A 23,695-nucleotide genomic window follows, 5' to 3' on the forward strand; every position below is an offset into this window, starting at 1 on the left:
TTTATTCAAGCTATCGCTTTGCAACTTCCCATGTTACATTGTCTGAGGCAGACATTCAATGCAAATTGTACATCAATAACCTGCTCTATTTCCAGAACTATAATGACGTTGAATTTTTAATGTTTGCCAATGTTACCATTTTTTTCTTCAGTTTTCTTCTCTTTTCTCCCCTTCCTCTCCTTAAATGCACTAACTGTTGCTGGAGTACTGTTTCACAGGTCCCAGCGAATCACCAATACCTCAACCAATTGGCCATCCTTCATATGTGAGCCTCAACAGCATGTGTCAGCAGGCTATTCAACTCGGAGTTACTGAGAGCCTTACCTGATCTCTCCCTAACCCGGGGGCATTGACTGGTTGCAGTTATTTTTAATATGAACATAGTTTGTAAAACCCGGGAACAACATCAATATTCATCAGAGTTTCACCAGTCCTTTGGACTGCAGCATTATATCTTTATGGCAATCACGATTAAACACATTAGTAATAACGTAAAAGGAAAACAGTGGCAAGGTAAAAAAAACAAGCAGGAAATATATTTATCTCTCTATCTAGATATCATGCAAAAAATATATTCTTACTACATATTCAGTCCACTGGCAGTTGTACTTGAACGGCAGTGAGGTAGGGAACATATGAAACAACAGTGAAGAAAGTGGCTGGAAACTACCTGCCAACTACGAGTAAGCTAAGGACTAATGAAAATACATAATCCTGAATGACCAATCAAGAGGAATTACCAATAAAAGAGAGGATGAGGTGAATAAATTAAATCACTCAAAATTCCTTTTTGAAAAAATTCCATCCACCATTTTCTTCTCAATAAATGAAACTTCCAATGTCCAGGGGCCGCCCATTTAAAACTGAGATGAGGAGGAATTTCTTCTCTCAGAGGGTTGTAAATCCACGGAATTCTCGGCCCCATAGAGCTGTGGAGGATGGGTCATTCAATATATTTAAGGCAGAAATAGACAGATTTTTGAGCGGTAAGGGAGTAAAGGGTTATGGGGAGTGGGCGAGGAAGTGGAGCTGAGTCCATGATCAGATCAGCCATGATCTTTATTGAATGGCAGAGCAGGCTCGAGGCGCCAAATGGCCTACTCCTGCTCCTATTTCTTATGTTCTTATGATCTTAATATCCACTGTGGGAAAGATGGTGTCATCTTTCCTCATGGACTACCAACTTGGGTTTGTAAAAGTAATGTGTGTAATCTAACCTGACCTGGTAACCACCTCTCGTTACCATTTAATTATATTGCATTATTTACTAGACTGAGAAAGAAAATACTTTGCATTTCTTAATTTTTTTTTAGGTAATACCAAATCAATATGTTCAATTCACACTCAGGAATTATATGCTCCCCCTTTCGCCCTTCATATGTCCTACAAAGAACAGTTACTCACCAACAATGTGTCCCTTCCACCCACAATACTGAGACCAAGTCCAGAACGTCCTTTTGAAATTTCCAGGATAGTTTCTTGTCCTGGGACTACAGGACATGTTGCTGGATCTGGTGCTACTGCAGGCACCGATATATTACCTTTACAAACAAGACAATTCCATATGATTAAACTGGTACACAGTTCAGGAACATACAGCAAGGCTCAGAAGTAAACACGCATAGCCTATGCTCCTGAAACTGTGGGCTCTGACTGAGTATACTAAATACATCAACATATACCCTGCAACTAGGATTCTGAATAATTACTCTAATGATAAGTTGTCTCTGGAGCAAAGATACAGTGCTTAATATTGAGAATCATGACTGGAGAAATTCTGCAATGACTGGTGATTATTTTCCTATTAGTTCCTGGGATGCGGGCGTTGCTGGCAAGGCCAGAATTTATTGCCCATCCCTAATTGCCCTCAAGAAGATGGTGGTGAGCCGCCACCTTGAACCACTGCAGTCCGCGTGGTGAAGGTAATACATAGTGCTGTTAGGGAGGGAGCTCCAGGAATTTGACCCAGCGACTATGAGGCAACGGTGATATACTCCCAAGTCAGGATAGTGTGTGACTTGGAGGGGAACTTGAAGGTAATGATGCTCCCATGCACCTGCTGCCCTTGTCCTTCTAAGCAGTAGAGGATGTGGCTTTGGGAGGTGCTGTCAAAGAAGCCTTGGTGAGTTGCTGCACTGCATCTTGTAGATGGTACACACTGCAATGACGGTGTGCTGGTGGTGGAGTGGGTGAATGTTTAAGGTAGTGGATGGGGTGCCATATTTCTCATTTTTAATGTTGCTTTCTTTAGATTACAAGATAACGACAGGTGAGGAAGGCCATTTGGCCCATCTTACTTTATCCATTTCCATTGCAGCATCCAATTATTTTTTAAACAATGCCAGAGTTTTCGCCTCCACTACTCTGTCTGGAAGTTTACTCCACATGTTGATCATTCCTTGAGTGAAAAAGAATTTCCTGATATCTGTCCTAAAATTGCATTCTACTACATTGAACCTGTGTCCCCTATTCTACTTCCACAGTTTAATTTGCGGTAATATTTGGGCATAACATTTTTTATACCATTAAAAATCTTAAATATCTCCAAAATCAGTTCTCAAATGGCTCCTTTTCAAGGTGACAAACCAAGTCCAGCCAGTCTTTTCTCATAACTTAGACAATGGAGCTCAGCCTTGTAGCTCTTCGCTGCACAGCTTCCAGCACTTGAATGTCTCTCTTGTATTTCGGTGGCCTGAACTGGTCACAGCATTCAAGGTGTGGTCCAACAAGCACCATACAGTTTGATTGTTACCTCCTGACTTGTATCCTATTGTCTTGTGTATGTAGTTCAACATCCTGTTAGCTTTGTTGATAGCTGCTCTGCATTGGTTGGGCATATTTAGCATAACATTTACTAAGACTTTTTATCTATTTTAACATTATTCATGGGGTACTCATGTCATTTATAGTTCCTTCATATGTGTAGCACTTCGTTTAGCCATCATTACCAGTGCTTTCTGTCAGAGAGGGCAATACGGTTACATAGTTCCTCGATTCTGCTATGTAGGCATCGGAAAATGACCCAACAGTGACTAATGTTTTCTCTCTGTCCTGAGTGCCTTGCTCTGCTCTGATGACTTAGCTGCCACTGGGAGCTCATACTGAATGGATTTGTTCCATCGCTCCATGGTGCACAGTATTGCTAAATTCACGGGGCCACTCCATGATCTATAAATCACCATTACATGGCACTTAATGTTACTTTAAAATTAGGAAATAAATGGACCCTGGGAATGACAGGTCAATAAGTGTAGTAATAAACAAGATGGTAGAAAGTATTATGAGATACTTGAAAAAATATTTACAGTGCACCATATTTATGGCCTTGCTAATTTTTTTTGAAGTGATCAAAACAGTGGATGAAGAGAGTCCAATGAAAATTGTCTACTTGAACTTCCAGAAAGCCTTTGATATAATTCTGAATAGATGGCTATTGGAAACGATTAAAGGTTGGATTTTTCCCTTTATTGCACCAGTGAAATGCTTAGTTTTCAAGCACAGCAAAGATGAAAAAAGACAGAGACCCATTCTGTCAGGTCTCCACTACAACTTCACTGCACCAGAATTTGTTTGGGATCCTCAAATGGGTAGAGGTGTCTGGAGCAGATGTGCTAGAACCCCACAAATCAGAGGGTCTACGGGGGTCTCAAGCACATTCCGAAGACTTCGCTGGAAACTTGAATTTCTTCTTTTCAAACCCTGCCTCTCCACAGATAGCCATATGGAGTTGGAACTTCTGGTGGCTAGGAGAACATCTGAAGGTATTCCTGGTTCTGGCACAAGGCCCCCAGTTAGGAGGCAGGTTTACACTGGGAGTGCGTTCAGACCTCTTTCCGACAGGTGCGGCACAACCCACAGTAGTTCACAATACTTTCGGAGCAATGTGAACTTTCTGTTTTCAGTGCTATATGTTATGACAAATCACGCACATCTGAAGCAGATCCACTTCAATAAATCTTTATCTAAATTACTTTTGATTGAAGAAAAAAAAGTAACTATAATTTCAAAGTACACAGAACTTGCAAAGTAACTTTCTAACATATGTATCAGGTTTCTGAACAGTCTGAATTTCACAATTTCATTAAAGAATAATGGATGGTTAGCCACAGATTAACTTTCCATTTAGGATTGAAACAGTAACTCTGGACTTAAATTACCCCAATATTAAAAGGAAAGGTTAGAGGTATTTACTGCGATCTGCGAACTCAGAATCTGTGTTAAGATATGAAGGTGGAGGTGGCGGCGTTGGTTGCAGGGATCGGGCCCGACAACTGATGGTCAACTTCACTGTTCCTTTTGCTTTTTTGAGTAGGTTGATGGCCTGGAACAGGAACAAAAAATAGTGAATAAAAAATGTGCATCGTATCTGGTTTCAATGAGTTTAAAATACAAAAGAATGGGAAATCAGCCCAGTCATCCTTGGTAAATTGAATCGATGCACTGCTTTAGCCTGATGGAATGATTTTCAAAAAGAAACTTTACTTATGCCTCAAATACTCAACACTACAGTATAAAACATGAATTATAAAAAAATTAGCAAATTATGAATTTTTCATTTTACTGAGCGAGTATAAACTAGAATACAGAAGCACGTTAAAGTCGTCAGTGAACAGTACTAACGTTGGGAAAATGAAATTGATTACACTAAATTACATTGCCTGTTGGAATTTAATTAATTCTCATGAAACACATCAGCCATTCATTTACAGTTTAATCCAAAGCCAGTTTAAGATTGGTTACAGCTAAAACTGTTGGGGACTGGCTGGTGCAGTCTGACCTGGGAGCTCAAAATAGGGAAAACAATTCATTTCCCACATTAATTTCCTTCACCTGGAGTATAAAATCCACAATTTTCTTTAAAGAACAAAGTCCTCATGACAACAAAGCTCTCAAATAATTTTTGAAGATGAAAACTGGGCATGTCAACTTTATGAGAAACCTCAGTGGTTGTTAAATTTATGAAATCTGATTTAAAATTTAATGAAGTAACATCAATCTTACTGAGTGTTACAATTTTCAGGTTTGCTGGATATTCTCTCGGGTACAGTGGTGCTAGTCATTCTTGTTAGCAGCCCTAATCACTCCTTTAATTGCCCTGAGCATCTAACACGCAGGAGTGTGCCTGAACTGCCCAATATCTAATAATATTATAGTGCAACCCTGTGTGATTTAAACTGGATATTAAGTCTTTCGCACATGCCCTCACATATACTTCTCCAATCCTTCCAAAGGCAGACTGAAAGGCTTGTGTGATGGGGCCAGATGTGAATTGTCAAGCTACTTTATTTTACAAATTGAACATAGAGTAACAGATGTAATCACGTCTCACCTTGATTGAACTAACTACAGAAGCCTCCTCGAAAACAAGAAACATAATAAGACAGCACACTAGCCTGATTAGTAGGCTCATTTAGTCTTTCCTGATTGGCCTTTTGATCCTGACTGGCTTTTGACTTGCGATGAGCGAGTTTCCCTTTGCTAGACCCAGCTTCCTCCCTGGACCTAACCGGCTGACTGACTGCCCATGTGTCCCTTTGTCCTTTTCTCTGTGTTCCCAGCCAGTGAAGGGCAGTCTCTCTGACTTCTTTCCTCATCAATGATTCACCAGCCGGCCAGTCAATAAAACTGGCAACCCTGTCTCTCCGTCTTGAAGTCCAGGTTTTTAAAAAAATGGTCAGAATGAATGGGGGCTATCCTGACCTCTCCTATGGCATTCAGAACTCCGGATCACTGCTGTGATGAGGTCTGGAGCCAAGTGGTTCTGACAGAACCCAGACTATGCATTAGTGAGTAGGTGCCACTTGATGGCACTATTGATAACTCCATCCATCTATTTACTGATGACTGGGGGTAGGCTGATAGGGCAGTAATTGGCCTGGTTAGATTTATCCGGTTTTACATGGATTGGACATAATTCCGTGATGTGAGGATTGAGTTTTCTCTCTGCCTCCCCCAAATTCTCAGATGTAGCTGGCCAGAGGCACCTTCTGCATTCACCTGGATTATCCAGGCTCCCCTGGACTGTGAAACTTCTAAAATAATTTGCTTGCCACCACCCTGTCTGTCTCTGCAGAGCAGAATCGGCAAGCCCTCCTCCTAAAACTGCCTTAGTTGCCATTCTCTCCCCTCCCACTGCTTCTTCCGGAGCACAGGGAGATCTAGGTCCAGTACAAAAATTGCTCCGCGACTTCTGCAGTTGTCTGCACTACACCAATATTGCTGCCCTATGTTGTATCGCCCTAATCTCTTCCCGGAGCTGCTTGTCTGTAACATCCTCAGTTTCTGTGAGTCCCAATTAAAGCATCGGATAACATGGAGGAATAAGCTTCCACAAGGTGTCAACCATGGCTCAGTGGTAGCACAATTGCCTCTGAGTGAGAAGGTTGTGGATTCATGACCCATTCCAGAGACTGGAGCACAGAATCTAGACTGACACTCAGCTGAACTGAGGGAGTGCTGCACTGTTGGAAGTGCCATCTTTTGGATGAAATGTTAAACTGAGGCCCCGCTTACCCTCTCAGGTGGACATAAAACATCATATGGCATTATTTTGAACAAGAGCAGGGGAGTTCATCCTGGAGTTGTGGCCAATATTTATCTCTCAAGAACACATAAAAACAGATCACATTGCTGTTTGTGAGATCTTTCTGTGCACAAATTGGCTGCTCCGTTTCGGACAGTAGAACAGTGACTACACTTCAAAAGTACTTAATTGGGCTTTGAGATGGCCTAAGGTCGTGAAAGGCGCGAACACAAAACCATTATGTCAAACTCTGGCCACAGGTATCCGTGATCATCAGGCAACTTTGACATTTACATAATGGTAGTCCTTCACCAGGACACTATGAGTGTTTTCATGCAAGAGGAGCCAGTGTCTCGTAACCTCCTGTGGCACATCCCTTTCACTGTGACTGAACAAAGGCAAGGAGTAACCTATCGACATCAGCAATCAACACATAACTAGGCGTGCCATACATTACGAGCTCCTGTGTCTTTGAACTGGATAACCATTGTCCATGGTGCCAAATGGGTCTTTCATTTTAACCTACTGACGAGGGTCAAGCTGTTGTCTGGTGTACCGAACTCTACCTTGCAGAAGCTGAACACAAACTCTGACACCTCCTCCTACCTCCCAGGACCATAACCCCACCATCGAACATCAAGCCATCATTTCCCAGATCGGCACTGACTTCATCTCCTCTCGAGAACTTCTCTCTGCTTTTACCACCTTCCCAAGATCCACAAACGGGACTGGCCTGGTAGACCCATTGTTTCAGCCTGTTCGTGCCCCATGGAACTGATTTCTTCCTATCTCGACTCTACTTTTTCTCCCCTTGTCCAATCTCTTTCCATCTTTATCCGCAACTCTTCCGACGTCCTCTGCCATTTTAACAGTTTCCAGACTCTAACCAGACTCCTCTTCACCGTGGACGTCCAATTCCTCTGCACTGTCATCCCCCACCAGGACAGCTTGAAGGCTCTCCTGCAGTCCCCCCACTTCCACTACCACCTTCCTCCGTCTGGTTGAACCTATTCTTACACTGAACAACTTCATCTTTGACTCCACTCACTTCCTCCAAATAAAAGGTGTTGCTATGGGAACCCATATTGGTCCTAGCTATGCCTGCCTTTTCGTGAGATAAGTAGAACATTCTTTGTTCCAGTCCTATTCACGTCACCTCCCTCACCTCTTTTACCGAAGGGACTGTTCCCTTCGGAACACCCTGGTTCACTCTTCAATCACCTCCAACACCCGCTCACTTTCCCATGGCACCTTCACGTGCAAGTGTCCTTTTACCTCCTCCCTTCCCAGGGTCCTGGGTCCCAAACATTCCTTCCAGATGAAACAGTGGTTTACTTGTACTTCTTTCAATTTAGTATACTTGCCTTTCGTTTCTTTACTTGTCCCATTACAATTCCTTTTTGCCTTGCACCATCATCCCATTTGTCATTTAATCTTTCCTGCCTCTACCCTGTCCCAGACCTTGCCTTTTGTTCTTTCCTCCCCTCCCCCCTTTCCCTGCCCCTGTACTTGCTTAAAACCGGCTACATCTCTAACTTTTTCCAAATCTGCTGAAAGGTAATCGACCTGAAAGGTTAACTTTGTTTCTCTCTCCACAACTGCTGCCTGATCTGCTCAGTATTTCCAACATTTTCTGCTTTTCTTTCATTTATGTCTTCAATTTCTATCCGTTTGCTTCAGGCATTAAGTTTTAAGTACCACAAATAGCACGCTTTACAATATCAGAGCCTATACTATCAGTAGGATTAACACGAGGAAGTGCCATGAGGGCTGTGCTGCTTAATGAAGGCAGTGAGAAAACCCTTGGAAACGGCGGGGACCTGGAGAGCTACCAAGTCTTTGTTGTTTCCTACGGGGTTCTGGTGGTTTCTCACCAGGTGTGGCAGGAGGCCTCTGAAATCGCTGAAAAATTTCAGGATCAATTTTTTTTTAATTAACTTTTTCTTATCTGGTGCAAAGCTTACATGCTTCAATGGGTCACGGTAGCTGTTAGATTACACAGCATTCGCAAATATTTACACTGGGTATCTTGATCAACCAAAGCCATTCTGAAGCAACAGAAAATAGTGATCAGTGAACAAGCAGAACCCCGAGTCCATAAACTAATTATGTGATTACCTTTTCTGGAGGCTGTGCCACTACACTTTCATCATCCACAGCCAGAATTCTATCGCCGACTTTGATTCTTCCATCCTAAAATGATCAATTGCAATAAGTCGGCAGAAGAGAATCCCTTTTTACAAAAGTAATCAGTAACTATATTTAAAAAAAAAGAAAATCATGCAGAAAGACACTATTATGGTCTAGATTTTGCAGTAAGAATAACAGTGAGGCCATCAGCGCTCACCATTATTGAGTAAATCGGACAGCAACTTCTGGTATCTGCACATGCGCAGTTCAACATGGAAATCAAGAAGTTGCTGTCCAAGTTGCACTGCTCCTCCACAAACTTCGCTCTATTGGTATCTCGCTGATTCTGCTTTGAAATACATTAAGATAGTGAAATTGCAGTACATACCCACTAGATACCTACTAAACACGCCAGAATTCAGAATTGTCCAGGTCCAACAGCTTACCTGTAACCCCCACCCCTCCACTGTAGCTGCAGGTAGCCTTGCAGCAGATAGCATAGCTCGGCGTCTGCCCTTCTGTTGACGCAGACCCCCAGAAAGCAGGTCCCGACGGTCATTCCCAGGCAGGCTTTCCAGGGCTCCACAGATATGCTTCCTAGCATCTTGTTAGGTGTTGCCAAACAGGCAACGCTGGTTCCTGATCTTTCATGGAGTGCTTCTGAAGAACCTTCCAACTCAAGGGTCGTCAGGTCAATCACTGTGATGCTACTGGAGGTCTATTATCACAGCTGCCTTTGGAAAGAGGAGTCTCCATCAACAATGTCTACCAAACCGAGGTAGGCTGCCTTTCTCTGCAGATGTGGGAGTGCAGGTGTTAGGAGGAGGACACAGAGCACGCTCCAGGCAGCCTGATCAAATCAGCTTAGACGATCCTAAGCAACAAATCCCCTGCTGCCGATAGTGAGAGTTCATGGCAAAAAAGTAAACAGCAACTGGAACAAAGGTTCATGAAAGCTGAAGTACTAGTTCGAAAAAAAAAATACAAATCTTTAAAAGGCCATTTCTGCATACCTTTAACTCTGTGGGCCTTTTATAGGCCTTCCTTCTTGCAGGTCCACCTGAACACACCTTGCTCCCAGGTTTTCGTGGCATTCTAGGGACTCAGTGCCCAGCATACTAGTGGCACAGTGTTCTTTCCCACCCTCTAACATAGGTTAATGAAGTTTTTGCCTACTCCAGCCCGAACGGAAGACTCAGCAGGGCCCAAAACCAGCAGGTATCCGGTGAAACCAACTTCCACCAGATTTTCCAACCTCTACTACTATATTTGTAACATGATTTCAGGGCTGAAAATATGAAAATCATATTCAGTACATCAAAATATCCAAGTGCCACAATCTAAGACTGTACTTAAACTACAACTGTAGCATTAGTGGAAGCAGTGTTGCTGGAAATCAACACTATACCAACAGTGTAAATGCAGCCTGAATCTGGAGTGAGGGCCCAAAATGGCACCAGAGAAAGTACAGTGGGACTCCCAGCAGGAGGGAGTCTCATGCTGCTTCACTTCGGAATCACCCAAGTTACCAAGACAAGTTGAGCATCAATTTGAATCAAAATTGCCTTGCACTGATGCTAAACCTCTATTGTAAATACACCTTGAAAGATGATTTTTCCAGTTTATCAAGGGAATTTTATCTTGTGGACACCCCCATGTGGGCCAAACGAAGACTTTCTATTTTGCCATTTTATTAGGTTCGTCCCTGCTATTGCTCATTGTTTGCTCTATCTCTCCATCACCTCTTAACCTCGCCACAGCCTCTATGTTGTCATAATATTTGTCTGATATCCAGTCTTGCATGAGCCACAATTTTCTCCAGCTAGACACCAGGAATACTGAAGCCATCATCTCAGAGCCCCGCCACTAAACTTCTACCTCCTCCCTGGCCACTGTCGCAGTTGAACCAGAATGTTCGGAACCGATGTCCTTTCCTTCATAAAGACAGCCTATCACCACCCACCTCCATCCTGATATCAACACATCGGTCACTGACACCTTCATCCATGCCTTTGCCATCTAAAGATTTGACTATTCCTGGCTGGCCTCCCATTTTGCACCCACCATAAACTCATCCATCCCCCGTCCTTGCTAATCTACACTGGTCCAACAATACCTCAAATTTAAAATTCTCACCGCATGTTTAAATTACCTTCCGATCTCGGTCGCCTATCTCAGCACTATAACCCCTGCACAAGCACTTCATTCCTCTGACTCTGACATCTTGTCCATACACTTCCTCCAGACGCCTCACAATTGCTAGCCATGCCTTCAGCTGCTTAGATCCCGTGTTTTGGAATTCCCTCCCTAAACCTCTCCACCTCTTCCTCCCCCTTAAAACCCAACTCTTCAACCAAGCTGTTTGTCACTCCTCCGACTATCTCCTCCTTTGGCATCTATTTTTTCCCTAACATCTCTGTGAAGCACCTTGGGATATACTTCTACATTAAAAGGTGCTATATAAATGCAAATTGATGTTTTTATTATTGGATCGATCTTGGGATGGCAGGAGGGCCAGTTGTACCATAAAATTGACACTATGCAAAGCTGTTTCACCTTAGCATTGAAACAAATTGGGTAGTATAACTCACTAGTTTTGAATTCTGGCAAATGTTGAGACATGACTGGTGGCAGTCTTACATCACTATGCACCTGCTGCAGATTAGTTGTAACCATTGTGGAACTTAAAAAAAAATCCCAGTCAGTGCTGTTGGCTCTTGCTAACATTAAAAAGTATCAACATTGTTGAAAAAGATCTGTACATAGTGTAAGAATTCAATGCCAGTCCTCTGACTTGCCTGACTAAACAGCAAGTACTTAAAATGGCTGGTGTGCAATGGCCACCACACGTTAAAAAAATCCACGCACAGGCATCTTCCATGCTTCAATATGTAGTTCGGGATCTGGAATGTCAGGTCCTTCATTGAAACACCTTTGAACTCATCCCTTTTTGGTGTGGAAGCAAGTCATCCTCGAAAAGAGGGACCGCCTAAGAAGAAGAAATGCTGAATTGATTTAAATCAGTTTCTTACCTTTATTGCTGCTCCTTTGTCAGTAAGGCTTTTAATGATGACTCCTTCACTTGTGTTGTCTTCACTGATAGCTAGACCAAGGCCACTCTGGTCCTATAAATTAGATTTGAGAACTCAATATTTTACACTTAAATTACTTTTGAGTGCTCATTGAGTGCTCATCACTTTGCAATTCAATGAGTCATTAATAACTTATCAAGTAATATGCTATAGATTTCCCCAATGGCTCAGCTGATGTATACTGTACAGTGGATCTTTGCCTTACAGATCAGAAAGTTCCATGTACTGTCCTAGTTTGTATTCTTAGCTGATCTCCAAAAGGATGCCAGTAGAAGCACACTTGGACTTAGTGCCCTTGGAACGGTTGCCAGTGGGGGGTGGAAAGAGAAGAAATCCACCAGGATTTTAGTTCTTGACCACTATCTATAGGTTTCTAGAGAGCATACATATTGGAAGCTAAGATGGGAACAGGATTGAGATTAGCTGCCTGCTTTCCTTCCAAGATTCAAAAACCTGCCAACACTCTACATCTAAGCTTATACATGAAACATGGCTAAAGGGTGAAGTACTTTAGGGTGGTTAGTGCCTGTGGAACTATACCAGAGATGCTTTTGGGTGGGGGAAGAAAAAGTCAAGTCTTCCCAAATATCCAAAGCTTGCTCCAATTATTGAAGCAAGACATTGAAATACAATCTATTATTGTATGTCACATTGATAGATGTATTACAGTACATGATTCTGTTAGAGAAGATTGAATAAAAATTATGAAGATTTGACATGAGTGATTATTTTTGCATAGTGTAATTTTCCACATTAGTCACATGTCAGCTATCAGTGCTTCAGGCTGGCAGTCAAGAGGTTAAGAACATTAGGACATAAGAAACAGGAGCACGAATAGGCCACCTGGCCCCTCGAGCCTGCTCTGCCATTTAATAAGATCATGGCTGATCGGATCATGGACTCGGCTCCACTTCCCTGCCTGCTTCCCATAACCCTTTATTCCCTTATCGCTCAAAAATCTGTTTTAGGGTCCAGTCAGTGTTCCAGTATTTGCTGAAAAAAATCAGCACAAACTGAGTGGTTCTCTCTCTCCGTTACATCCTCTCAGACCAAGTCTTCCACTCCTCTCAGTATCTCTGCTAGCACAACCTACAGTACACAGAGACAGCAATACCAGCGATTAGCACAGGAGTGGCACTGAGAGGAAAGGGAACCTTGCAGTGGCAGCTGGTGACCTTAATGACAGGTAAGGCACTGCTATATATGCTTAACCAAGCCAATGTGTTAGCATGGCAATGTGTCCTTCCTGTGGAATCTCACCACTAACCTTATAAGCTGTGTTTCCTGATTTACCAGCCATTTATACATGTACCATTACTACATAACGGGAAGCCTTACACACACAATGCATATGTAAATATGAAAAATTATTGTGGTAGAACACATGCAGTTTTCTAAAAGAGTGATCTTTATTACAAATATATTTGTTAGTGTATTCAAGTAAAAGCGGTCCGTCCGCTGCCCAAATTTCTTTTAAAGTCAGATTTATTCCTTACGCCAGTCCTCAACTGTAGATGGACATATCTCATTTATTTATTATTTACGCAGCCTGTTCTGTTTGCTGGTGATTTCACTGCAGCCGCTACTAGCACAGATGGAAAGGAGCTGCTGTTTTAATAAACGACCAACCCCTTTGTGCTGCCATTACCCGCACCCATAAAACAGGATTCTCCAGCACCTGCCTGCAGATGCATGCTTTCACCTTGGGTTTCCTTTCCCTGCATTTTTTCCTGTCTCCTCCTCCTACAACCTTGCGCAGGCTTCTAATGGATTCATGAGCATTTTAAGTCTCGACAAAGGCTTTCAGAATTTTTAATTAAACTATTGTGATGCTCTCCTTTAATTGTCCCCATCTGTTTACATTTCATTTGCATACAATTTTTCACTCACCACCAGTTTTCTCCCTGTACACGAATAACTCTGCACCTGGAGCTATAGATAATTATGACAACGAGCTGACCCTGGAAAATTGGGTGCAAATAGCACACTTTCGTTCGTAAATCCTGTTTCTAGCTATTTGGGTATAAACTGCATCTATATCAGAAACAGCTCCTAAATGCCTCAAAATTCTTCGACATACCGCCCACGACCACTAGTTTACCACCGAGAAATACAAGTTTCATCAAAAAACAGGTACCTACTGCCGACATACCACCGGAACTGCATACCGTCCTGGAGAAGGTGGTTTAAGTGGATCTTAAATGGACGGTATGGACACAGAGATGACAGGTATAATTGTTTCACAGAAGTGTGGCATGTTTGATATTACACTGATCTTTATAGTTTGATATATTTTTTAATGGATTGGTTTTCTAATATTTTCTAGTGTTAGCCAACAATGCAGTTTGAATGGCAATATAACCAGAGTCTGGAAATTGTGTGTGTGTTCACTAGAGTGATGTTATTTTATAAATGGTCGAATAAAGCTTTATTTACTCCTTTTATCAATGAACTATAAAATATTTTAGTCTCTCTCACCCCCAGTATCTCTCACCTCCACCACCCCCGCCGCCCCCAATAGCGATCTCTCTCCCCCCGCCCCAACGCCAACACGATCTCTCTCTCCTCCCCTCACCCCACAGCCCCAACACGATCTCTCTCGCCTCCCCTCACCACCCCCCCCACCCCGCAACAGCGATCTCTCTCTACCCCCCGCCCCGCAACAGTGATCTCTCTCTAACCCCCCCTCCCACAGCGATCTCTCTCTACCCCCGCCCCGCAACAGCGATCTCTCTCTACACCCCTCCCACAGCGATCTTGCATTCTCCCCCACACCCCCCCCCCCCCCAGGGACCGCCAACCTCTCTCCTCCCTCCTCCTCATCCCCCCATCTCCCCCAGCCATCCCCTCCTCCCTCCTCCTCCCAGGGACCGCCATCCCCTCTCCTCCCCCCTCCTCCCCCAGCGACCGCCATCCCCCCTCCTCCCCCAGCCCCCCTCTCTCCCCTCCTCCCCCAGCAACCGCCATCCCCCCTCCTCCCCCTCCCCCCACCTTCCCCAGCCCTCCTCTCCCCCAGCCACCCCCCCCTCCTCCCCAAGCCACCCTCTCTCCCCCCCCAGCCACCCTCTCCCCCCTCCTCCCCCACCAGCCACCCTCTCCCCCCTCCTCCCCCCCAGCCATCCTCTCCCCCCTCCTCCCCCCCAGCCATCCTCTCCCCCCTCCTCCCCCCCCCAGCCATCCTCTCCCCCCTCCTCCCCCCCCAGCCACCCTCTCCCCCCTCCTCCCCCCCCAGCCACCTTCTCCCCCCTCCTCCCCCCCAGCCACCCTCTCCCCCCTCCTCCCCCCCCAGCCACCCTCTCCCCCCTCCTCCCCCCCCAGCCACCCTCTCCCCCCTCCTCCTCCTCCCCCAGCCACCCTCTCCCCCCTCCTCCTCCCCCCCCAGCCACCTTCTCCCCCCTCCTCCCCCCCCAGCCACCCTCTCCCCCCTCCTCCCCCCTCCTCCCCCCCCCAGCCACCCTCTCCCCCCTCCTCCCCCCCCCAGCCACCCTCTCCCCCCTCCTCCCCCCCCAAGCCACCCTCTCCCCCCTCCTCCCCCCCCAAGCCACCCTCTCCCCCCTCCTCCCCCCCCCAGCCACCCTCTCCCCCCTCCTCCTCCCCCCAGCCACCCTCTCCCCCCTCCTCCTCCCCCCAGCCACCCTCTCCCCCCTCCTCCTCCCCCCAGCCACCCTCTCCCCCCTCCTCCTCCCCCCAGCCACCCTCTCCCCCCTCCTCCTCCCCCCAGCCACCCTCTCCCCCCTCCTCCTCCCCCCAGCCACCCTCTCCCCCCTCCTCCTCCCCCCAGCCACCCTCTCCCCCCTCCTCCCCCCCCAGCCACCTCCTCCCCCCCCAGCCACCTCCTCCCCCCCCAGCCACCCTCTCCCCCCTCCTCCCCCCCCCAGCCACCCTCTCCCCCCTCCTCCCCCCGCCCCCGCCACCCTCTCCCCCACCAGCCACTCTCTCCCCCCTCCTCCCCCCGCCCCCGCCCCCGCCCCCCTCTCCCCCCTCAGCGCTCTCAGGTCGGCAGTCTCTGGCCTCTCTTCGTTGCTTCTCGGGGGGGGGGGCAGAGCTCACCAGCCGCGCACGCATGCTCACAACTCAGGAGCCGATGATTCCCAGAAGGCCTCGTCTGCCCACTGCACTCCGCTCCTGCTCCTGCCGAGAAAAGCGGGATGAATCTCCCGTCCACTCGGCCCCAGCAGTACTGGACGGTAAAAAAGAAAGCACCACCCGGGTACCGCTGAAAAACGGGCGGAATTGAGCTTTCATCAATTTTGGCCTCTATAAATGAGATGAAATTCAGCAAAAAGAAAACATGTATTCAATCGCATTGAATTGTCAGTCTTTTCACAAAGTGGAGTATTTGACACAGCTGACTTGGTGAGAACTGGTATGTTCTGGTTACCAGCTGCTGGTTAATTCCTACTTCAGATCCAGAACCTCAGAGATTTTTTTTTAAAGTTGCAAGACTTCAAAAAATCTTTTATATCAAATTTTGCAGTAAAATAATTAATTCATTTTAAATTATAAATGCTTCAGCATCATTCTAGAGATATTCATTTTTTTTTTTACAAATCATCCCTTCTACTTTCAATGCACGTGCATGAAGTATACTGCAAATTGTGTAGTGCTCCTCTACCCTGCTCCATCAATCTTTAGCTCAAGTTGACATCTATGCTACAGTTCCAAACCTCTGTGGCTATCCTTTATTCTTGAGCTTGGACAGTGGGTGTCAGTAAGATACTCGGCTGGTTAGATACTTTGTGCACAAACCAAATACAAACTTAGCTTTACCAGACTTGAGGAATTCAAATCAGAGCTTTGCATTCACATTTCTTGCTGTTGAAGGCACTATATAAATACAAGTAGTTGTTGTCGTTGTATTAGGTTTTACATTGTTGCTTTGCAGGTGTAATTTATTACAATTCCTGTCTCTTCACTTACAGAGACAGAGGCGATAGATGGCCAAAGTCTGATCTGGGTCAATTAAAACAAAACGCAGCATATAAAAAAAACTGTCCTAATTTTGATCAAACTGCTTTGAAAAATTACTTCGGAATTCATTGCTACATTTTTTCTGATTTATAACATCAAGAATATCCTGCACAAAGGATAAGAACTTTGTTTAAAAATATGAATTTAAAAATCAATTTGGACTAGTACCACTTTTCTCACCTTTGTTAATAGTATATGCTGTACATTCTTGAAACTTGAAAAATCTGATTGAGAGGGGGATTGTTCCAGGGCAGACAAGGCTCCTGTGGTATCTAGAATCTAAACACAGATCATGGATTACTGCAGTAACACTACTCAGAGAAAACATTTTCAATGCTTCTTGGAAAACCAAGCAAGCAGAATCTTACTTTCTTTTATTGTGAGGACTGGAGGAGTTGTGTTTTCTCTTGTTTATTCTTTGTGCTCATCAATGTGAGGAATGTATGTATTGGGGAATTGAACACCCTTCATTTCAATTACCCGGGGGGGGGGGGGGGGATTTTAACCCCCAAAAATGGGTGGGTTTGGATCGGGTGCCCTAGAAATTGGATATGGCACAAAAATGTGCGGTGTCATGGCCCAGCGCTATTTAGCTACGCCGGGTCAAAGTGGTGTCGTTAGCACGCAAAATTAGTGCTGATTGCTCATTTACATGATTATAGTTCTGATCTCAGCACGAACCCCACTGCAACTCTTTTAGAGTAAACAAATAAACATGAGGTCAAGTGCCCCCCGATCTGGGGGACACTCCAAATATTTTGCAAGGCCCTTTTTTTTTGTTCTTTTTTTTGTATTTTTGTAGGTTTTTTTTTAGGGCATTAAAATTCCGTATTTTACCAGTGCCCCCTATAAAAGGGGAGGGGGACACTAAAAACTCCGGCAATTAAACAAAATAAACTTTAAAACATAAAATCAAATTAAAATTTGGTTGCCGGGGGTGATGATGCACTCCAGTCCCTCCGGCACCCACCTCTCGCGGAAGGCCGCGAGCGTACCGGTGGACACCGCGTGCTCCATCTCTAAGGACACCTTGGCGCGGATGTACGCGCGGAAGAGAGGCAAGCAGTCAGGCTGAACGACCCCCTCGACCGCCCGCTGCCTGGACCGGCTGATGGCACCCTTGGCCATGCCCAGGAGCAGTCCTACGAGGAGGCCCTCGGACCTACCCGCTCCCCTCCGCACAGGGTGCCCAAAGATCAGGAGTGTGGGACTGAAGTGCAACCAGAAATTGAGGAGCAGCCCCTTTAAATAATGGAACAGGGACTGCAACCTCGCACATTCAATAAAAACATGGAACACGGACTCTTCCAGACCGCAGAAACTGCAGGCGGCCTGGGAGCCCGTGAACTGACTTAAAAATTTGTTGCACGGGACTGCTCCGTCCACCACCCTCCAGGCCAAGTCCCCGATAAATAGTGGGAGGACTCCCGCGTAGAGTGCACTCCATCGGGGACCCCCGCCTCCTCCGGACGGCAAGATGGTACGCCATGGCGTGTCCGGACGGCAGGCGAGAATGGCAAAGTTGAGAGTGTGCAGGAGCAGCCCGTACAGGAAACCCCTCCGCGCAGAACTGAAAGGCACGGAGGGGATTTCCCCGAGGCGGCTCAAGTTGTGATGAACCCCACTGCACACTGGCTTACCGCTCAACAGGTGGGCTAATATTGGGTGCAGTCTAATTGCAAGTCATGATTGGCCTCGGGTTTCTCCACTACTTAAAAGGGAGCTTCTTTGATGCAGCAGCACCTCATTATCATTCTATTTGGAGCTCCACTTGGAAGCAGAACAAATTTTGCAAAAGATGGCTGAGCAGCAGCAGAGGGAGAGAGCTAGACGCTTCTCAGATGTGGCTCTGAAGGTGGCCGTAGAGAGGTAGGAAGTGGGCTGCCCATACCTCTAGAAGGAGATGATAGCTGCACACGTGATGGCTAACAGCGTGGTCCCCAGGTCCTGGATACAATGCCACAAGAAGTTTAATGACCTCAAACGATAGGTCAAGGTGAGTGAAGGCTTCAGCAAATGCCATATCCCAGCATGTATACCACAAGCCTCACACATTGCTCAATGCACCACAGTCCCATCTCTACCCATCACCACTCAGACCTCACAATCACACCCTCACTTCACTCTCACAACCATACCACTGCTGCAACACTCTCACCCACATCTCACACGTTGCACACACTGACACTTATTCAACTATGGCAGGCACATCACCCAATCATCATCATCATAGGCAGTCCCTCGGAATCGAGGAAGACTTGCTTCCATTCCTGAAGTGAGTTCTTTGGTGGCTGAACAGTCCAATACGAGAGCCACAGACTCTGTCACAGGTGGGACAGATCGTCGTTGAGGGAAGGGGTGGGTGGGACTGGTTTGCCACACGCTCTTTCCGCTGCCTGCGCTTGATTTCTGCATGCTCTAGGCGTTGAGACTCGAAGTGCTCAGCACCCTCCCAGATGCACTTCCTCCACTTAGGGCGGTCTTTGGCCAGGGACTCCCAGGTGTCATTGGGGATGTCACACTTTATCAGTGAGGCTGTCCTTGTAACGTTTCCGCTTCCTATCTTTGGCTCGTTTGCCATGAAGGAGCTCCGTATAAAGCACTTGCTTTGGGAGTCTCGTGCCTGGCATGCGAACTATGTGGCTTACCCAGCGGAGCTGATCGAGTGTGGTCAGTGCTTCAATGCTGGGGATGTTGGCCTGGATAAGGACGCTGATGTTGGTGCGCCTGTCTTCCCAGGGGATATGCAGGATCTTGTGGAGACATCGTTGGTGAAATATCTCCAGCGACTTGCGGTGTCTACTGTACATGGTCCATGCTTCAGCCATACCTGAGGACGGATATCACTACAGCCCTGTAGACCATAAGATTTGAGGGCCACCCAAACACATTGCACTACACTCACTGACATACTTCCCTTTTTCTTGCAGGCTTAGGTCACTCACAATCGCTGAGAGCAGCGGCAGACCTGGGGGGGGGGGGGGGGGGGCGCAAGCAGCAATACAAGCCTTGAGCCAACTGGAGAAGAGTGCGCTCAACATTATTGGACGGAAAGTGACCGAGGCCATGGCAATGGTCCAAGCTGAAGTTCTTGGGGACAACAATGATATGCTCAATCCTAATCCTTCTTCTCACATGCCATTTCCCCCTCATCTCAGAATTTCTTCTCACTTATGAGCTGCTAAATACATGTATATCTTGATTTCCTCTGGTGGAGAGAGAGAGAGAGAGAGAGTTAATGATTCAGGTCGATGACATTAACTCTGTTTCTCTCTCCAAAGATGATGGCTGACCTGAGTATTCCCAGCAATTTTTGTTTTTATTTCAGATTTCTAGCAACCACAGTATTTTGCTTTTCTATTAATTATATATACTTTACCTGTGAAATAAATAAAACTTTACTTGTGTGGATTTTTCAGTAGCTTTGTTTGGAAACCCTTAAATTTGGTTCTAGGTTGCCGTAAATGTCAGGGAAAAAATACATAATAATGTAGCTATTGATCTATTGGGTGTTTATATAACAATTTATAATATTGTACTAATTCATTTATTCAGCATCTTTCTGTATAAATAAAAAAAATGTCCATCTGTTCTGAAGATATGATTGATATGTGCGAATATAATACTGCTCATGTAGTTACTAGGGATAAATCCTGGCACTCCCAGCTCAACTATCACTCCAGTTAAGACTTCTTCGGGCCAAAATTCAGGTCCGCCTGAAACGGGTCGCACCTACCACTTGAAGTGTTTTTTCCACTGCTGTGGGATGGGGTAGCCCCTTTCCCAAAATTAAACACTTCGGCAATTTTTTTGGAGCGGGCCGGAAGCCGGTCATAATGTGGGTGGTAGTGCGGCGGTGAGCACTCTAGAGGGGCCGAAGTGGAGGCAGGACGGAGTCTCCGCCTGGTGCTGATGACGTCATGACCGTGTGCGTCACCACGTCTCTCCCCTTTCACTTCAAAGAGGAGAGCTCTTTTTAAACGTCGGTCCACTGGGCCACCAGGGAAGGTTTCGGCTGGGCCAGCGGCCTGACACCCAAGAGGCTGTGCCGGGCGGCCTGGTCGAACCTGGGGGCATAATTGACAGCCCGACCTGGAAGTTGGCTGACAAATAAAAAAAACATGCCGGCCACGGCAGTGCGCCCTCCTCTTGAATAATCGTCGCACAGCCATGCCACACACACGGAAAACACAGTGCACCGACAGAAAAACCGGCGGGGGCATCGCACAATGGGATGAAGATTTTTGCAGGTGAATTTATACGGAGATGCGGGAGATTGGCGATGCGCGCTTTGATTACGCACTTAAGAGGGGTTGGCAGCAGCAGGGCGGAAGTGGGGACCATTAGAAAAACCCCCAATGTGAATTGTGTTGGCGGGAGGCCATTCAACCGCAAATCGGCAGCCACGCTACTCCGCCGCTTTCCGGCAGTAAGAGGCCTTTTCGGGAGGCTGACTTTCGGCCTCCTCCTCTCCTAATCATGGTCTAAACCTACACCTACCTCCAATCTCACATTGTGTGATTGATTCCTAATGTGGCAATGAAGTGGCCAAGCAACCCACTCAGTTCTACAAAAAATTGAGAGAGAAAGTGGCCTACCACTGTCTCAGGGCACTTGGGGAGGGACAAGAGTTGCGATCTTGCCAGTGTCATCATGTCCAGAGCACAAAAAAATGGGAGTGGAGAAAGGAGGAGAAAAAAACACTTTTACTAGCCTGGTGTAGTACCTTATATAAAAAAAAAACACTAGTTTTCTTAAAAATTTCTTTGACAGATAGTGGCCCTGAAATTCCAATGTCCAGGGTCCGTATGAAGTTCCTACGGACCCGGGAATGCCTCAGAAAAGCTGGGTTTCAGCGCGCAATGCGCATGCGCTGAAAACCGGCTTTTCCGATCTGTCAAGTTTCTGGCTTGACAGATCATCTGCAGATTGAGTGTGACGACACTTGCAGAGCAAGATTTCCAATATTTACGAATATCTTGCCCTGCAAATGTCCTTTAAAATCTTGCGCCTGAAAAAGCAGGAGTATAGTCTACTTTTACAGGTGCAAGTGTTTAAAAATACATAAAAGCATTAAAATTAAATGAAATATACACATACTTTATTATTTAAAAACCCTCCCCACTACGGTAAGTTTATTTTAAGGCATCTTTAAAAAAGTCAGGAAAATATTATTTTTTATGATTTTAAATGATTCTTAAATATGTCGAGCATTTTTCTATTTTTTATTGATTGTGTGTGTGTTTGGGGGGGGGGGGCGGGGGGGGGGATTTCTCATTAATAATGGGAACTCCAACTTACGGAGTTCCCATCATTATGAATGAGAAAATACTGTACCTTGATTGGCTGCCCAGAGCCATGTGACTACAGCTCCCAATGTGCCCGCGCTCTGATGCGTAGGAGTGAAGGCCTCAGGCTCGGAAGTTCGAGCGGGCACAGCAGCAACAGGTAAGTGCGCAGTATTTTACCGTTTTTCTTTAGTTTGCCCACGGGAAGACCTCTAGCGGAATTTTAGGCCCAATGACAAAAAATGCGATATCTATGTCTATCGTTTATTATTTCTTTAAAAGTTTTTATTTTAAAGCCAAAATACCATTCTCAAAATGACTTTTGCAATTGTTTTCTGAGAAACTGTCTTCTATTCGGTCAGTAGTTGAAGTCGATCAGAAAGAATCCAGTCAAGCCTATATTGCTGATTACTAACATGTATATTAATTTGGCAGAACGGTCACCGATCACACACAAGTGCCAGAAAGAATTGAAGTACATCACCTTGCTGTTATGCCACCGCATAATCTGAGGGCAACACTTGTCACAGACACTACAGGTGCTCATTGATGTGTGTGCATGAGATGGAGCTTGTTGTTAATTGTTCCAAGTAAAGTGCCTCTGTGTCTCAAAGACTTTTTAAAGGCTGAACCATATTTTAAAGGGTTCTATTGGAACAAAGATTGACCACTTAAGGGGCCCAAGTTTCCACATGATTTGCACCTGATTTTTTAGGAGCAACTGGAGGAGAACGGACTATCTTAAAAATCGCAATTCTCCACATTTTTTTTTCTGCAGTTCTAGTCAGTTAGAACAGTTCTACTTTGGAACAGAATTTTTTCTTCAAAAGGGGGCGTGTCCGGCCACTGACGCCTGATTTCAAAGTTTCCACAGTGAAAACGTACTCCAAACTAACTTAGAATGGAGCAAGTGAAGATTTTTGTAGAACCTGTTCTACACATTTAAAAAATCAGGCGCAGGTTACAAATTAGGCGTCCAGAACGAGGTGGGGGGAGGTGGGGGGGAAGGGAAGTCATTAAATTCTACAATAAATCCTTATTTATACTTCTACAAATATTATACAAATAAATCCAACCTGAAAAAACATTTATAAGCAAAGAAAAGATTAAATAAACCATCTTCAGCCAGCCTCACAAGTTCGTTCGTTCGTTCCCGACGGCAGGGGGGGGGGAGAAAGGAAGCCGTTCCAGACGGCGGGCGGGCGAGAGGGAGGGAGTGCGGGCCCGATTGACCGACCGATCGCAGTGGGGGGGGGGGGGGGGGGGGAGGAAGCCGTTCCAGACGGCGGGTGGGCGGGAGTGCGGGCCCGATCGACCGAACGCAGCGGGGGGGGGGAGGGGGAAGGAAGCCGTTCCAGACGGCGGGCGGGAAGGAGACAGCGAGAAGGCTGCAGGAAGCCTCAGAAGTTGAGCAGCCATTCCCGATGGCATCGGGAATGGCTGCTCAACTTCTGAGGCTTCCTGCAGCCTTCTCAGTGCTGATGTGCTGATGGCAATGTGCTTTTATTAAAAAATGTTCAAAAATTAAACAGCTACAAAGAACTACAAAAATGGCTGAGTGCCAATGTTTCCTTCACACTGCGCGTGCGCGAACGCTCCAACGCGCACGCGCAGGGTTGCCGGCAGGAAAAAAACGAATTTAAATGGTACCCGCCCCCTCCCACTTACAAAATCGGCGCGAGTGCTAGGCT

At 45.9% G+C, this 23,695-nt stretch overlaps 1 protein-coding gene across 1 annotated transcript in view; it reads right to left on the reverse strand.

Moving 5' to 3' along the window:
• patj (PATJ crumbs cell polarity complex component) overlaps window positions 1-23,695 on the reverse strand; it is a 446,032-nt gene that overhangs the window by 84,465 nt on the left and 337,872 nt on the right. Inside the window, exons 29-33 of the mRNA XM_070888230.1 lie at window positions 16,897-16,995; window positions 11,686-11,778; window positions 8,642-8,716; window positions 4,192-4,321; window positions 1,405-1,541 (exon numbers count right to left, since the gene is read on the reverse strand). Of these exons, the coding sequence (XP_070744331.1) occupies window positions 1,405-1,541; window positions 4,192-4,321; window positions 8,642-8,716; window positions 11,686-11,778; window positions 16,897-16,995 (534 nt within the window). The remainder of the gene's footprint in view (window positions 1-1,404; window positions 1,542-4,191; window positions 4,322-8,641; window positions 8,717-11,685; window positions 11,779-16,896; window positions 16,996-23,695) is intronic.

This window comes from Pristiophorus japonicus, chromosome 8 (genome assembly GCF_044704955.1).
Source record: "Pristiophorus japonicus isolate sPriJap1 chromosome 8, sPriJap1.hap1, whole genome shotgun sequence".
Classification (NCBI taxonomy): Eukaryota; Metazoa; Chordata; class Chondrichthyes; family Pristiophoridae; genus Pristiophorus; species Pristiophorus japonicus.